The sequence below is a fragment of the Meles meles genome, chromosome 10 (assembly GCF_922984935.1).
Source record: "Meles meles chromosome 10, mMelMel3.1 paternal haplotype, whole genome shotgun sequence".
Classification (NCBI taxonomy): Eukaryota; Metazoa; Chordata; class Mammalia; order Carnivora; family Mustelidae; genus Meles; species Meles meles.
Window position 1 is genome coordinate 19,069,679 of NC_060075.1, and position 15,405 is coordinate 19,085,083.

General features: G+C 44.6%; 1 protein-coding gene across 1 annotated transcript in view; it reads right to left on the minus strand.

Moving 5' to 3' along the window:
- Nucleotides 1-3,103: 3,103 nt before the first annotated feature.
- The window catches only part of EXOC4 (exocyst complex component 4), a 740,765-nt gene continuing 728,463 nt past the window's right edge, over nucleotides 3,104-15,405 (minus strand). The window contains exon 18 of the mRNA XM_046020865.1: nucleotides 3,104-4,619. Within this exon, the coding sequence (XP_045876821.1) occupies nucleotides 4,382-4,619 (238 nt within the window). The 3' untranslated portion in view covers nucleotides 3,104-4,381. The remainder of the gene's footprint in view (nucleotides 4,620-15,405) is intronic.

The window sequence follows — 15,405 nt, forward strand, 5'->3', positions numbered from 1 at the left end:
AGCAGTGAGCCTGATGCGGTGCTCCATCTCGTACCCTGGAATCGTGACCTGAGCCGAAGTCAGACGCCCAACTGAGTCACCCAGGCACCCCCCCCCCCCCCGAAAGTTCTTGGGTCCAAAAATTTTGTACATATGCTGGCCAGAGGCAGCGGAGCAGCCCCAGAGGAGAGTAGGAAAGGCAGTCTTAAACCCAATCTGGGAGTGGCTCCCCCTGGCGGCTGTAGGAGAGGACACAGCCGATGAGAAGTCCCTCGAGGCTCAAATACAGCTTGTGAGGGTCTCTCCTTTCTCCCTAGGGATGAGATGAAGGGGGGTTGCCAAGCCTGAACTCTGGCGTTGGCATGTCTGGGCTACGTCTCAACGTGAGCCTTGGTTTCTTCTGCAAAGTAGGGATGCTAATAGTAACAGTCTATAGGATTTTTTTGAGGGTTCAGTGCTCAAAAAGTGCTATCTAAAATAACATGATAGCAATCACAAAAACAATAGCAAAAACCAGGTGCTGTCCTCTTGATCGCTTGCAGTAAACACACTTGTGAACGAACGCTCGGCCTGGCAGGTACGTAAGGTTGGGATGGAGAGATGGGCGGTTTTTCTCCTCTTACGGTTTGTATTGCAAAGTCAGCAGGAATCTGAGGCCACATTTCTAAGAGGGATGGAATATAATGGAAGCTACACTCACCCAACCGCTCTGAACCTCATTTTCCCCCCTCATTTCTATGGACATACATAAGCTGTCTATACATTAAAAAAAAATTCATGTGCAGCCTTTACAGGTCCCTGCATTCCCAGGCTCCCAGGGGCTCCCGCTCCAGGTGTGTGACTGTCCCGACAATATTTTTAATTACAGACACGAGTCTTGGGCAGGGATGTCGAAACAACCCCCTCAAACCAGGCCCCCGCTCCTCAGGCTCACACCTCGCCCCATTAGCAGAGGCTTCTCCCGGGTTGGCCTCGGAGTTTCCTTTTAAAGAGATTTCTAACTCGATTCCGGTGGCTTTTGCATCTCATTACGGTCGTGATAATTAGCTCTATCTCATTACAGCCCAGCCCCGCTGGAAAAGGATTAGTTGTTTTCAGGTGTAGACCCATGGTGGGCCCCTTACCACACCTCTTCAAAATTCCAGGCAGGCTGCCCGCCTCCGCCAAATGAGGACAACTCCTTCCAGCTGTGTGCACTTCATGACAACTTCCATTGCAGGGCAAGGCTCTGCTGTATTTCACATCTGGTCACACGTTTATTAATTATGCGCTTCGTATAACAGCCAGGCCTAATTAGGACACAGCCGAGACCTTTGCTGAGCCAAGTCTTTCTTTGTTTTCTTCTTCTTGGTACCTCATTACCCTCCCTCCAAATTAGGCCCAATTTGTTTTACATCCCTGCCCCATTAAGACAATTGCTCTCAGGTGTGTGAATTTCCGCACCAGCTCTGCTTGTTCTAGCACATTCTGGTTGACTGGGACACTCCTTGTTTTCCTATCACCTCCTGCTCCGAGGACAGCCACTTTGCCGGGCTTCTCATCACATCTGCCTCTAGTGGAGTGGAGACCAGCTAGGGCTCGTTGAAGCCTGACAGCTGTGTTTTACTGTGAAATTTCTGTGCCCCGTGTGCTAGGAGGCAGAGAATCAGGAACCCAGTGGCCTCAGGCCGTTCATGAAACCCAGGAGGCACGAATCCATTTGTTCCATTCACATATGGTAAAGGGGGGATCTTTCAGGTTCTGGAGAGCCAGGAAGGGCCCAGTGAACAGAGAGATACAGTCCCGAGCTTCCAGAAGGGCAAAGCTCAGAAGAAAGCAGCAGAGGGGCAGGATGAAGATGTCAGACCTCAATCCTAGGAGATGTCTTCCTAAGTGAAAGGGTGGTCTTGATGCATTGAGTGGCAAATAAAAAACTCGGGGGAGGGCAAGATCGGGGGGAAGTTGGTTAGCTCTTCGTCAGAGTGGATGTATAAGCTCCATGTCCCAAGGGACTGCCCCTCCTGCTTGACATTACATGAATCCTGTATCACCTGAGCTGTCTAATAGGCAATGGCCATCTTCTTGACCGAATGAACGCAGTAGCGCTGAGACATTCATGGATATGACTTGACAGGAGGATCGTTGGGTTTGGTTGCCAGTTCAGCTTGGCTAGTATTTGTGTTTTTCTCCCCAAGCTATTTGAAACATAAATTAATGATGGTCAGGCTGAGCAAACGATCAGGCAAGAATGAGGTCTTGCTTCTATGAATGAAGTCCTTCCGTCTGCATCCATTTGGCCATCCCCCACCGAACAGGACATGGGCTGTCCTGGACCTGTTAAAAACAAGTGATGTGCCATCCTATAAAGAAATCTGCACCTTGAATGTCTTGGACAAAGAGGCACAGATCACTTTTTCTGTGCAGAACTGACATTTTTCAATCCCATCATTATTGTAAGCAAAGCAGGGATTCTACTTTTCTAAACGCTCCCCCGCAGCAGCCCATCTGCCATTTTCCTGCTGGTTCTCAGTGTTCTTGGCATTCTACTCACTCCAAATCCATGTCCCTTTTCACATCCAATAAAACTATCTTAGGCACTCACCAACTCCACTCCTAGCTCCTCTGGTATCCTTGTAACCTCCCCAGAGGTCTAGACCTAGAATGGAAGGAAGGAGAAGAAAAGGTACAGAAGCTATGCTGGGAAGCCGTGGCCACCTATAGGCAGCCTCCAGACCAAAGGGGTCAGCTCAACGTTCCTTCATCTCCCCTCTCCCACCCCGACTTCTTGAGTAGACTACTTTCCTACGATGTTGTTTTTTCCATGGTTTTCTCCTACATGGATTCAACTTCTTTCTGACCAGACTCTGAACCACACAGATTTACAGTATTCCTTCTAGAACCCTCTGGAAGACCATCTTTCTGCTGCCTGCTGAATTCCCAGGTTGGTCCTGATTTCTAACTCAGCCCTGAGTGTACATCCATTAGGGTTTTGGTTAGCATCCGGTGTCCATACCCTGTCTTAAAGGTAGACAATGAAGTGCCCTCCCTCATTGTCTAGTATCTGGCCGTAGGTCTTGCTGCATTTGGCACATATTAGGAATGTTTGCTGAATAAAGAACTCAAGAAAAACAACACACAGCAGTTATTTCAGCTTCTCAAAAGATTCTTTAATTTCTGCCTTTCCCACCAAGACCAAATCTGTACAAACAGGTATACGATTTTGGACCATCACAATATGGGGCATTGCCATGTATGGTCGAAGTCCTTCCGGCTCTCCTCCCCACGTGTTTCCAAGTGTGTCCCAATCAGTGCATTGCTTTCTCCTGTGACATATCAACCATGGGCAGCAGGAGTGCTTGGAGACTTGGGGGACAATGGCGGGGTCCAGTGTGCCAGGAGAGGTGAGCAGCCAAACCATCTGGGCACATTTTAGAAATGGCCTCCGCTGGCGGGTACACAGAGGTTGAATGTCATGCCGTCCCATCTTCCGGGCACTCAGCTGAGTGGACCAGGGCAACTTTCTAAGGTGAGGAAGACCTAGGGGCTCACATCGAGAGCAAGTAAGCATCTAAGAACCGCTCACATCCAAACAGTGTTAACTGAGAATCAAAGTTCTTTACCCACGATTTTCTCTTGGAAAGCAGAGGTTAAAAAATCAAGAGGAGGGCAGACTGCCTTTCATTCTTCTATTTTTGTGATTAATTTGAAGGCTATTGGTTTTGATGCAGCAGCAGTAAAGACAAAAAGGCAATACACTGACCACATTCTGTGTACAAGCTGCTGCACACAGAACTTGCTCAGGGACGGAGATAAAGGGACTTTCCCCCCTAGCCCCAAAGAGGTCCTATTTTGGTTAGGAAAACTTGTTGAAAATTACAGCCAGTTGAGAAGCCACTGATCTGAGGTTGGCAATAGAGATGGAAGGCAATGCACATGTGCTCATTTCACTGAACTGTAAACTGACAGGGTCGGGAGAGTCAGAAGCTACTGTTTGTGTAAGAGAACCCCATGAAGTGTTTTAGGAAGGGACGAAAACTGAGGGAGTCCGTCTGCTTTCCAAAGACTGCTGGTAGCTGTAATTTGTGCATTCATTTTTTTTCAGAGTCCAATTTGATACAACCTTCCTCCCATCCCACCCTAGTCACTCCATCCTTTGGAACCGACTGCGCTAGAGAAGACATTAAATCAAAACATTCTGTACTGCAAACTCCCTTTAGAGTTTATATGAAAAGCCCAAAGAGACACAAAAAAATATCCTCACGTCTTCTCTCCACTAAAGCATCAGCGTAGAGAAAAGCAAATCCGCTCCGAATATACCCAATAAGATACCAGAGAAAGAGCAAAGAGGACTGAATGAACAAAAATGGTGCCCCCCACCCCGCTCATCTCCCCCCACGCCCCCCGCCCCCAGCAGTGCGCCCAATTAAACCGTAGTTATTTTCTTATCCTTGGTGGCTTGCTTGATGGCAGCCTGCTCGCAAATGATCTCCTTGAGCCGCTGCAGCCTCATGTTCTGGGTGGTCTGGTCTCCCACCCCAGTCTGACTGCGGTGCAGCAAGGTCAGGGCGTGGATGTACTCTAGCTCCGTGTACTTCACGCCCTGGTCCACCACCAGGTTCAGGAGTTCGTCGGCTGTGTTGTATAACATCTCGTAATACTGCCTGGGGAAGGAAGAGGGGACATTGCTCACCATCTCCATTGTCGGCCGTTTATGTGGTTTTAGGGGTAATGAATATGTTGTTTATAAATTACTTATTCCATAGGGATCTGTCGATCACTAGACCTTGTTCTCAGTCCTATGAATATAAGGGAGAACAAGACACACACGAGCTCTGTCCTCTTGGAGCTCAGCGGAGTTTTCTCCATGAGAGTAAGTCTGATGGAAGCCTCTGGGAGACCTCCCATCTTTCAGGGCCTCCGTTCACTCGAGATTTGGCCTAATGTTATATTTACTTAGCAGGTTCCAAAGAAAAAGAAGTAGGGCCAGCACCAGGAGGGAGGGAAATAGTCATCTGGCAGGCGCCATGAAAGCTGGTTTTGTCTTATTCAATCCCTCGTTCATTTACTTATTCGTTGGAGGCTCTGTGAAATGTGTGGTTTTCTCCTCCATAAGGTGGGATAATAACAGTACTTACCTCTTCGGGTTATTGGAAGAATTAATTCATCCCTATAAAGCACTCGGAATGGTGCCCTACTAACATACCTGCTCCGTAAATATTAGCCATTATTTGAAATAATAATAGTGTATTCATAGTAACGTAATGATGGTCATGGAAGTATATAATGATGAGCAAGACACGGCCTCTCTCCTCAAATAGCTCAGAGATAAGTCGGAAAGATAACGGAACCAGGGAAATAATGGTTGAGTTTCTGTTGACAAGGTTCATTTCCAAGTACTGCATCTTTTTTTTTTTTTAAAGATTTTATTTATTTATTTGACAGAGAGAGAGATCACAAGTAGGCAGAGAGGCAGGCAGAGAGAGAGGAAGAAGCAGGCTCCCCGCGGAGCAGAGAGCCCGATGCGGGGCCCAAGTACTGCATCTTTTAACCCTCACTATACTTAGGGAGGAGCCCCTTCTCAGATAAGGAAACTGAAGCATACCAAGTTACAGGACTCACTCAGCGTCCCAAAGAAGGAGGGGCTGTGGCAGGATATGCACCGGAGTTTCTAACTCTCCTTCTTCATGGATACAGACAAGAATAATGCTCCACGTGACATGAAGGCAGTATAAATGTTATAAATTTATAGCAGAGAAAGGAGAAATCCTACCATGCTGAGGGGAAGGTGAAGAATCAAGGAAGACTTCATATGGGGTACGATCCTGTCAGGCAGGGCTTCCAGGAAGGAAATTCTAGATTAAGGGAAAAGAGAAGAGCAGAAGCAGAGACTCCTCCTGGGAGGGGGAATGTGGTTAGCCTGGGGAGTGTAGATGGACAGCAGAGTTGTGGGAAAAGGCAGTTAAAGTCAGAAGGCAGACGGTTTGACATCAGGCTAGTTAAATTAATAAAGAACCTTAGACTTAGTCAAGTCAGTAAAGGACCTCCCTCCCTCACCCCACAAGGTTCTATTGAGAACGGAAGCACCATCCAAGTTGTGCTTCTGGAAGACTAAGGTGATACTGGTTCACAGAATGGTCTGGGGATGGGGCAAAAAGTTGCAGACTTGAGATCCATTTGGCTGCAAGGCCACTGGCCTGGGTGAAGGAGAGGAGTGTAGTACCCATAAGAGAAATACGCATTACAGTGAGTCTCCAGTGTGGAGAGAACATGGGGGGGGGGGGGTGTAGCCAGAAAAGGAGAAGGCAGCCATTTGCCCTTCTTAAAACCAACATTATGCCACCACTAACCCTCAGGGAATCTACACTAACTTGCATATTTACTACAAATCACCCAGGAGGTAAAGTTGAGTACAGGCTCTGTGCCAAGCGATGCTCTCACAGCTGGTTAGGCAAAGAACTGAGAAGCCTTCCCAGGCACAGTTTACTTCCTTCTCTCTTCCTGAAAGGAAAGGCACTTTGCCTCAATGGAGGGCAGACCAAGGCAGAAGGCCTAAGGCAACTGCAGAGATGAAGGGATCTTGTAGACCTACCAGGATCATTGGACTTGAGTTTTGAATTTGTTTCCTGTTCATCAGGAACATCTTGATAAAAAGACATCCTCTGGGAGAAGTAAGTTATTCTTGCAGTAAGGAATATATTCTGGGAGCTCATAATTTTAAGAATATTTTATAAATTGTTGTTACAGTGGGAATATGGTCAGTAACGGCACTGATGTCTTTTCACATGGCTAGTAATTCCTTTTCCTGCTCTGCTAAATCTCCTTTTCTAATTAATATGCTCTTAAAAAAAAAAAAAGAATACGCTTTCACAAATATTTCCTAAATAGTGGCAGGAATAGTAAATGCTCATTTTATATGGGCAAGTTTATGAGCGATTTCAGGCAGCAAAAGGGTCAACATCCTTGTGCAGAGGGTCCTCTTGGGGCTAGTTTTCTGTAAATGAGAGTTCACTTTCACTTCCTGCGACCACGTATTTAGAAATCACTGCTCAAAGGTAACCTTGAAGGCAGACAGAGGTGCTTCTAATAGGAGAGGCAAATTAACTCCGGCCTGCAGACTTCCGGGAGCCCAGTATCAGATTCGGTCAGGAACCTTTCTGAGGCTTCATGTTCAGCATAAAACCCACGTGAATTACCCATACCCCATAATACATCTGTTGGAACTTACAAATTTTAAGAAAAACCTGATACTGTAGGAAGATGCGTATTTATCTGATGGCTTTGCATGTTTCTTGGCACACCATGGCTTCCTCCCTGATGCCAGCCCCCATTTTGAGAAATGAGGCCCTGCATCATCCAATGTGCTGTCTCTCGGATGCACAGGTAAGGAAGAGAGCTGCCCATTTAGGGAACTACCTAAGAACACATAACTTGCTGGAAAAGAACACATATTGAAATCTAGACCTACCTAACGGAATGACAGAAAATTGGGGGCCCATGATTCTCTCAAGGTTAGAAGGGACATGGTGGCTGCAGTTCTCGGCTGGTGGTTCTCCAGCTAGAAAGTGCCTCGGGAGCTTATGAAAAGTACAGATTCCTTAGGACCCCACCCCAGCTGTTGTGATTCCCAAAGGTCCCGAACCTAGTGGGGATTCTGACCCAGAGTCTCTCTGGTGTGGGAAGAGTTACAGAACCATTCCCAACTCCTTGAGCCAAGGACCTAAAAGCGTTAGGGAAGGAGAAAGAAGCAGCAAGTGGATGGTGATGCTTTTGACTGAGATTAAACCAAAAGAACTGGGTTTCTTTGTATTATGATGTTGATATTTTCATCATTTATCTTAAGAAGTAACATCGATCCCACCTAGCCAGATGAAACTGGATTTCTTTAGAAAAATCTGATGACTTGTTTCCAGGGATACTGGCTGGTTTTCTACAGAGACCACTGTTCCATGCTGGGAGCAAACAAGAAAACAAAGATGCCTGGATTTCCAGTCAGTCCTGGTGCCTCCAGTGTGATACGCGATGAAGGGTGAGCCACTTAACTCCTTAACGTTTCAATATCCTCTGTGCAATGAAGAACTTTCTAAATTCCAGAATGACACTCTGAAGTGGACTCAGAGACTAAAAGAGTCCTCAAGAGCCTCAGATGAACAGTGTCCCAGATTTGCAAAGCAGAGTTATTAAACAAAATTGACAGGTAACTGATGGTGTGTTTTCTGTAGTTAGGGGAAAAAAATTACCCATAACCATGATGATATATTAGGTCATAAAGAAACATAAATATTTAAAGAGGGCATGAAATTCATTCATCTTGCAGACTAGTACCCGGCAGCAGAGATGACGCTAAATCAGCACAGCGACGGTGGTAACCGGAGGAAGGGTGCGACAAAGTGCCCCAAGGAGAAAATAGGAAAATGCCCCAAACTGTACAATGAGAATGGGCCTCCATGATAAACACTGACACGCTGAAATGAAATCATGTAACCCAATTGGGATAAATAATTTACCAGCACTTATTGAGGCTCCAGGAAAATGAAAGCTTGATCTTTATCATCGAGCATTACAATAGCAGCCGTGGCTTCCAGGCATCACGTTTTTGTATGAGATAGCGCTTAGCTGCCGGGATGGGAGCAATGAACACACATTTGATTTAGGCCTTTTCCAGCTCATGACTTGGATGGCAAGTCTCTTCAAAGCCCATGACATTTGGAAGCCAACTGCCAGACGTGGCCCAAAGATCCTATTCCAGAAACCAGAGTTCCACGTCACCCTGATGGAGGTGGTTTCCTCCCATGGTTTCTCTCTTTGAGGTGCACCTTTGTGCAGAGGTTCCCAAAATGGCCTGAGTGGACAGGGAGGCAGGTGGGGCGATAGGAGAGAGTGGTGGGGGGGGGGGCTGATGTCACCTAGACTGGTCTCTTGTGCCCAGTCGGGAATATGACAATGTTCGCACTTTGTTCTGGTACAGACAGATGATTTTCTCACACCTTCCTCACCTTCCCTTTTTCAATGGGCTTTCTTCCCTGTGTGTTTTTCTTACTTTATTGTAATGGCACTGAACGGCCCCTCTTTCTCCCCATTGACTGCATTGGCAAATACTTACACAAGTGAGGATAGGAAGGGCATGTTGGTAAGCTGAGCAGGTCTCCTTTTTCAAGTTTTCTTTTCTTTTTTAAGATTTTATTTATTTATTTGGCAGAGAGAGAGGGATCACAAGTAGGCAGAGAGGCAGGCAGAGAGGCAGGCAGAGAGGGGGAAGCAGGCTCCCCGCTGAGCAGAGAGCCTGATGCAGGGCTCAATCCCAGGACCCTGAGATCATGGCCCGGGCTGAAGGCAGAGGCTTAACCCACTAAGCTACCCAGGTGCCCCCTTTTTCAAGTTTTCAAATGGAGTTTATTTAACCTTTCTCTGATTGGGAAATTAATATACATGTCATATAGACTATACAGACTCAACAGAAAGATTAAGCAGAAACGAAGATTACTCCTAGAAGTCCATTATAAAATATAAATATTTAAAAATATATGTATATAAATATAAAAATATATATTTATTTTTTATTTATAAAAATATATATTTATTTATATATTTATATTTATATATATAAAATATATAAAAAATATACCACATTTTTGCATGTCTTTTTAGCTTTTGTTTTCCATATGTGATGTTCTACCAATTTCTCTATTACAGTTGAAATATTTGGGTTGACAGACTGTTAGACACTTTGTTTCCAATTTTATTTTACTTATTTGTTTTGGTTTTAACAATAAACCTCATTGGCTACAATACTGCCACTGCGCAAAGCTTTTTGGTTTGGTTTTAAAAAAAGATTTCATTTATTTATTTAGAGAGAGAGAGAGCATGAGTAAGGGGGAGGGACAGAGGGAGAGGGAGAAGGAGAAACAGGCACCCCTCTGAGCAGGGAACCTGTGTGGACATGGGGCTCAATCCCAGGACCTGGGCGATCATGACCTGAGCCGAAGGTAGACTCTTAACCGACGGAGCCACCCAGGCACCCTTTTGTTTCCAATTTTAAACACTTTCTTTCCTGAGGATAGATTCTAAAGCAGTTTTAGTCAAAGGTAAGTATAGTATTTAGGACTTGGGCAATGCTGCCAAACTGCTTCCTAAAAGAGTTGCATCGATTTTTCTTCTACCAACAACACAGGACTGCACCTACCTTCTTCTATTCTTTTAACAGTCATGAAGTCAAACCATTTTTCATCTACTTACTGGTTTTTAATGTACATAGGTCTGTATGTATGTTTTTTTTTAAAGATTTAATTTATTTATTTGATAGACAGAGATCACAAGTAGGCAGAGAGGCAGGCAGAGAGAGAGGGGGAAACAGGCTCCCTGCTGAGCAGAGAGCCCGATGCGGGCCTTGATCCCAGGACCCTGGGATCATGACCTGAGCTGAAGGCAGAGGCCCCAACCCACTGAGCCATCCAGGTGCCCCAGGTCTGTATGTTTAAACGTACATAGTCTGTTGATATACCTTTGTATATCTGGAGTATAAGTGCTCTTCTCATTCAAGAACTCTTAAGAAATTTCCACAAACAAGAAGCAAGACCTTTCTAGTCTCTTGTCCCTGGTTCCACCTCCCACTCTGCCACACTCATCATAAAAGTTATCACTGCATCTCTGAAAGCTACTGCCAAGTTTCAGCTCTCTTCGTTGTAAATGGAGGAAAGAAAGCCCTAGTAAAACCAGCAATTCCCACACAGCAACTGTCATTCTTAGACCTGTAGGCAGTCCTGAGAGTCTGGGGTTGGGGGTGGAAAGAAGGTGTAACTGGGGGCTGTCCATAGTCCCCGGGGAAAGCTTTGCCATCTGCCTCCCTTTACAGGGTGGGGTCCAGAGTCCAAAATCCCTGAAGAAAATCTGTATTTTCCATGGTTACCTAGTTATGTCTCATACTGGGTGTGAGAATCTGTCTTGATTGAGGTACTATTAATAATAATGTCTAGGGGCGCCTGGGTGGCTCAGTGGGTTAAAGCCTCTGCCTTCAGCTCAGGTCATGATCCCAGGGTTCTGGGATCGAGCCCTGCATTGGGCTCTGCTCAGCAGGAAGCCTGCTTCCTCCTCTTTTTCTGCCTGCCTCTCTGCCTACTTGTGATCTTTGTCTGTCAAATAAATAAATAAAATCTTTTTTTTAAAAAAAAAGGTCTAAATTTTAGGTGCACTGGCATACACTACCCTTTGACGTAGCTACGGCAAACATCCACACTGCACAAACAAGCACACAGCCATTTGTCGAAGGCCTCACAATCAAGGACTTTGAACCCTGTATGTCATATAGACTATACGGACTCAACACAAAGATTAAGCAGAATATGCCATAATATGGATATAATGGAAGCGGTAGAAAGTGGAAGTACTAATTGCAAAGAAGAGTTGCATAGCAAATTTTAGTCATGATTCAGGTAATAGGGACAAAATAAAATTCACGTACTAACTCAACTCTGCCTTCTATGGTAATGGAATACACTAGTATTTCGGTAATTCGAAATTCATTTACATATTCTGTAGTTAATATTTGAACAGCACTGGATTTGATCTGGGAGTTCAGGGCTCTAAAACAAATAATGAAGTCATGCTGTTGAGTCAGCATTCCAGAAGTTACAGAAATGAGTTTTGGCTTTTTCAGATTTTATTTATTTATTTGACAGAGAGAGATCACAAGTAGGCAGAGAGGCAAGCAGAGAGAGTGAGAGGGAAGCAGGCTCCCTGCCAAGCAGAGAGCCCGATGCGGGACTCGATCCCAGGACCCCGAGATCATGACCTGAGCCGAAGGCAGTGGCCTAAACCACTGAGCCACCCAGGAGCCCCGAGTTTTGGCTTTTTCATCAAGTCACGTGTTCCTCGCTTTTTGCTGGGTAATGGACAAAGTCACCTCTCTTTCCAAAAGTTGGCTATCCTTCTGACTGATTACTTCCTTGAGGAAGAGGGAAAACTAAGCAATGTCATTGTAAAGGCTTTTTCATCTAGTCCTTCCTGAGATACTCAAAGTAATAATGTCAACAAGACAATTGGGCTCTGAGGCAGACTTTTTTTTTTTTAAGATTTTATTTTTATTTATTTGACAGACAGAGATCACAAGTAGGCAGAGAGAAAGAGAGAGAGAGAGAGAGAGGAAGGGACGCAGGCTCCCTGCTGAGCAGAGAGCCCGATGTGGGGCTCAATCCCAGGACACTGGGATCATGACCTGAGCCGAAGGCAGAGGCTTTAACCCACTGAGCCACCCAGGCGCCCCTGAGGCAGGCTTCTTAAACTTAAGTTTTGAAGGAGCAAAATTTTACCTGAATTTAACTTAGTATTGACAGTACCCCCCCCCCCATATTCTTTTAAGCCAATAGTTGCAGCATTTTGAGAACGTGAATAAAAAACCCAGTAGTAGATGGGTCACTAAATTGTTGGGTAAAACATCCAACTCCTGTTCATTCAATGGTATGCATGGTGATAAGCAGGGAGATGGAGAAAGAGAAAAGAAAGAGACTGAATAATCCATAACTAGGTAATCATCCCATAAATAATTAAGAGGTAGTTAGAGCAGAAAGACTTACAAGACTTAGAGAGAAGTGAATACTCAAGAGATCAACTAAGCCCAGATTCTGGTTAAGTCTTTCACTCCCTGCTAACTCGTTGTGTGACCTTGGGCAAATGCTGTCGGCTCTTTGGACGTCTGCTTCCCAAACTGAAAACAAAGAGGTCAGAGCAGATGCTATTTAAGCATTTTTTTGGATTTTAAAACCTTTATAGCGTCCTCCACTTGCTCCTTTAAAACCATGGGCTTCCATCAGAATTAGCTGATGCTGATTTTCCCTGAACCGTAGTAGGTGAGATGCTGCAGTGATTGATTTGGAAATATTCTGAACAAGTGTAAACTCAGCTCAGATGTGTACTTTCCAGACCAATAATAAAATGGATGGTAATCCCGCGTGTCAGAAGAATAAATTAGTTTATTAAAAAATATAATATAATTGCTCTCATTTGTCTTCCCCTTCAAAGAGCTTAGAGTTTATTACAGACATGATTGAAAATTCTAATTTGAAATCGTGGAAGTTATTTCCATTGCAGGAATGAGAAAACTCAGGTAGAGAAAAGTGAAATAATTCTCGGAGAGGTACTGGCAGAATTGGATTTACGTTCTCTAGGGATAGTTCTTAACATTCCTGACAACAGACGGGGGGCAGGCTTTTGTTCGGATCAGGGCATTCCAGAAGAGAAGCGTGGTCTTTAGAAAAGACAGTGGAGACATTCCCTCAGCGGGGGGCAGGAGAAAATCATTCAAGAGGTAGTCAGAGCCTGAGAATCTGGTGTGCTAGTCCTGTGCAGGCTTGATGGGTCATCCACCTGCATTTTCTTCATAGAAAGTGGCGCGCGCGCGCGCGCACACACACACACACACACACACTCTCTCTCTCTCTCTCTCTCTCTCTCTCTCTCTCTCTCTCTCTGCTTTCCCGGACAGCGCTGTCCTTAACCGCGGTTACCTGATGGCTGAGTCTGGATAACCAGCACGTGTCAGTAGTACCCGGGGAGGGGGTCTCTTCTGAGGAGATGCTAAAGCTAAAATGGACTGTGTTCATCCTTCTCAGGAACGTAGGCTGGTATTTTGACAGCAGGCCCCAGACCCCTGCTTTATTTCAGAAAACAAAACCACTCGAAACAAAGGAATTCCTCAGAGACCCATCACTTGTGAGGTGATGATCCTCTCCCAAGCTCACTTACAGTCCCTGAAATGGGAAGAAAATTTCTTCTGGTTCTCTCAGCTAGAAATTTTGCTCCTCACCTTCGCAATACCTTCTACATTTATACTATCTGTGGCTGAAATTTCCTCCTCGGGAACTTAAGGATTCCTATGTCGCTCTCCGCTCCATCAGATAATTTTTTAAATTAAGTTTTCCGCAGCAGGGCTAGAGGAAGATCTGCATTTTAAATTCAGTACAATTAAAACTGTGTCTCTTTGGTCTGGCACTGCCTTCGGTCAAACCCCATTTGTATGAATAATTATTCAGTCCATTAAGAAGTCTGCTCAACTCCTTCTCCCATTTTGAAGGTTTTAATAAATATTGATCAGGCACACTTCTGTTTGCACTTGCCAAAGCAATTCTGATGGATTCATCTTCTGATGTTATCAAATAATGAAATATGAAAGAGTGAATAGAATTAGCCTCTTGTTCTGTGATTTTTTATTTAGGTCCTTCATTTTACTTTCATAATTGTGTTTGTCTCCTACTCCTGTAAACGCTCTTTTGATTATCAAAAGGTGAATCCAGGTTAAGGAGAGTTATGCTGTGCTGAATATCACTTTAGAGAGTTTTTTCAATTAAAAAATAATATAGAGAAGATCATAGGTTGATAAAAGGAGATAGTATTACGTACTTTGGTGGTCTCCAAGCCACATATTATTTACCGATTAGCACAGGGCCCTTATACTGAGTATTATCGATATGGCCCAGGTTAGCCATCTGGGAAGTGGTTGTGACATACGCAGAAGAAAAATAATTCAGAGGCCCTACAGCTTTTTCCGTTTTAAGCATTTATCAACTTTTCAATAAATAATGCAAAGGATTTCTTCAAAGGAATATCTAGTGTTATTATCACTAGTACTTAGGAAGCCATAGTAACATCTTAAAAGCTAATACGGTAGTGTCCCCTTATCCACAGTCTTGCTATCTATGGTTCCAGTTATCCACGGTCAACCACGGTCCACAAGCAGAGGACCCTCCTCTTGAAGTATCACTAACAGCAGCCTCGTGCTACGTCACATGCCTATGTCGTCCACCTCACTTTATCTCATCACACAGGCATTCGCCATCTCCCATCATCACAAGAAGGATGTGCACGAGATATTCTGAGACCACATAACTTTTCTTACGGCGGACTGTTATAATTGTCCCCCTATTTATTATTAGTTACTGTTGTTGGTCTCTTACTGTGCCTAATGTACAAGTAAACTTTGCCGAAGGTATTACGTATAGGAAAAAGTACGTAGGAGGTTGAGTACTATCCGTAGTTTCAGACATCTGTGACACGGTCTTGGAAGTTATTCCTTGCACATAAGGGGGGACTATTGTAGAACAGAGAAAATTATAGACATATAGTCCCTTGGTTTCGAGAAGCTTCTTTTATCTCCACTTTGAAAAAATACAATCACGACCCAGATCAAAGATATCTAGGACACTAGGTAAAACTTTACAGTAAAATAAATCTGGGCTTGCCAGCCAGCCTGCCCATGCTGCTCCTCTCTGTTGGTCTGTGGGAAAGAAGAAAAGAGTTGGAGGGCACTAGACAAGGAACCAAGTCAAGGATAGGATTCTGCTCCTGTGCCTACCAATTAGTGATGGATGGGGAAGTGAAGGGGTCACTGGTGTTGGGTTTCCATATTTATAAAATGGAAATCCTTTTCTACCTGTAAGTGTTTGGCGAGAGACGTCAGTG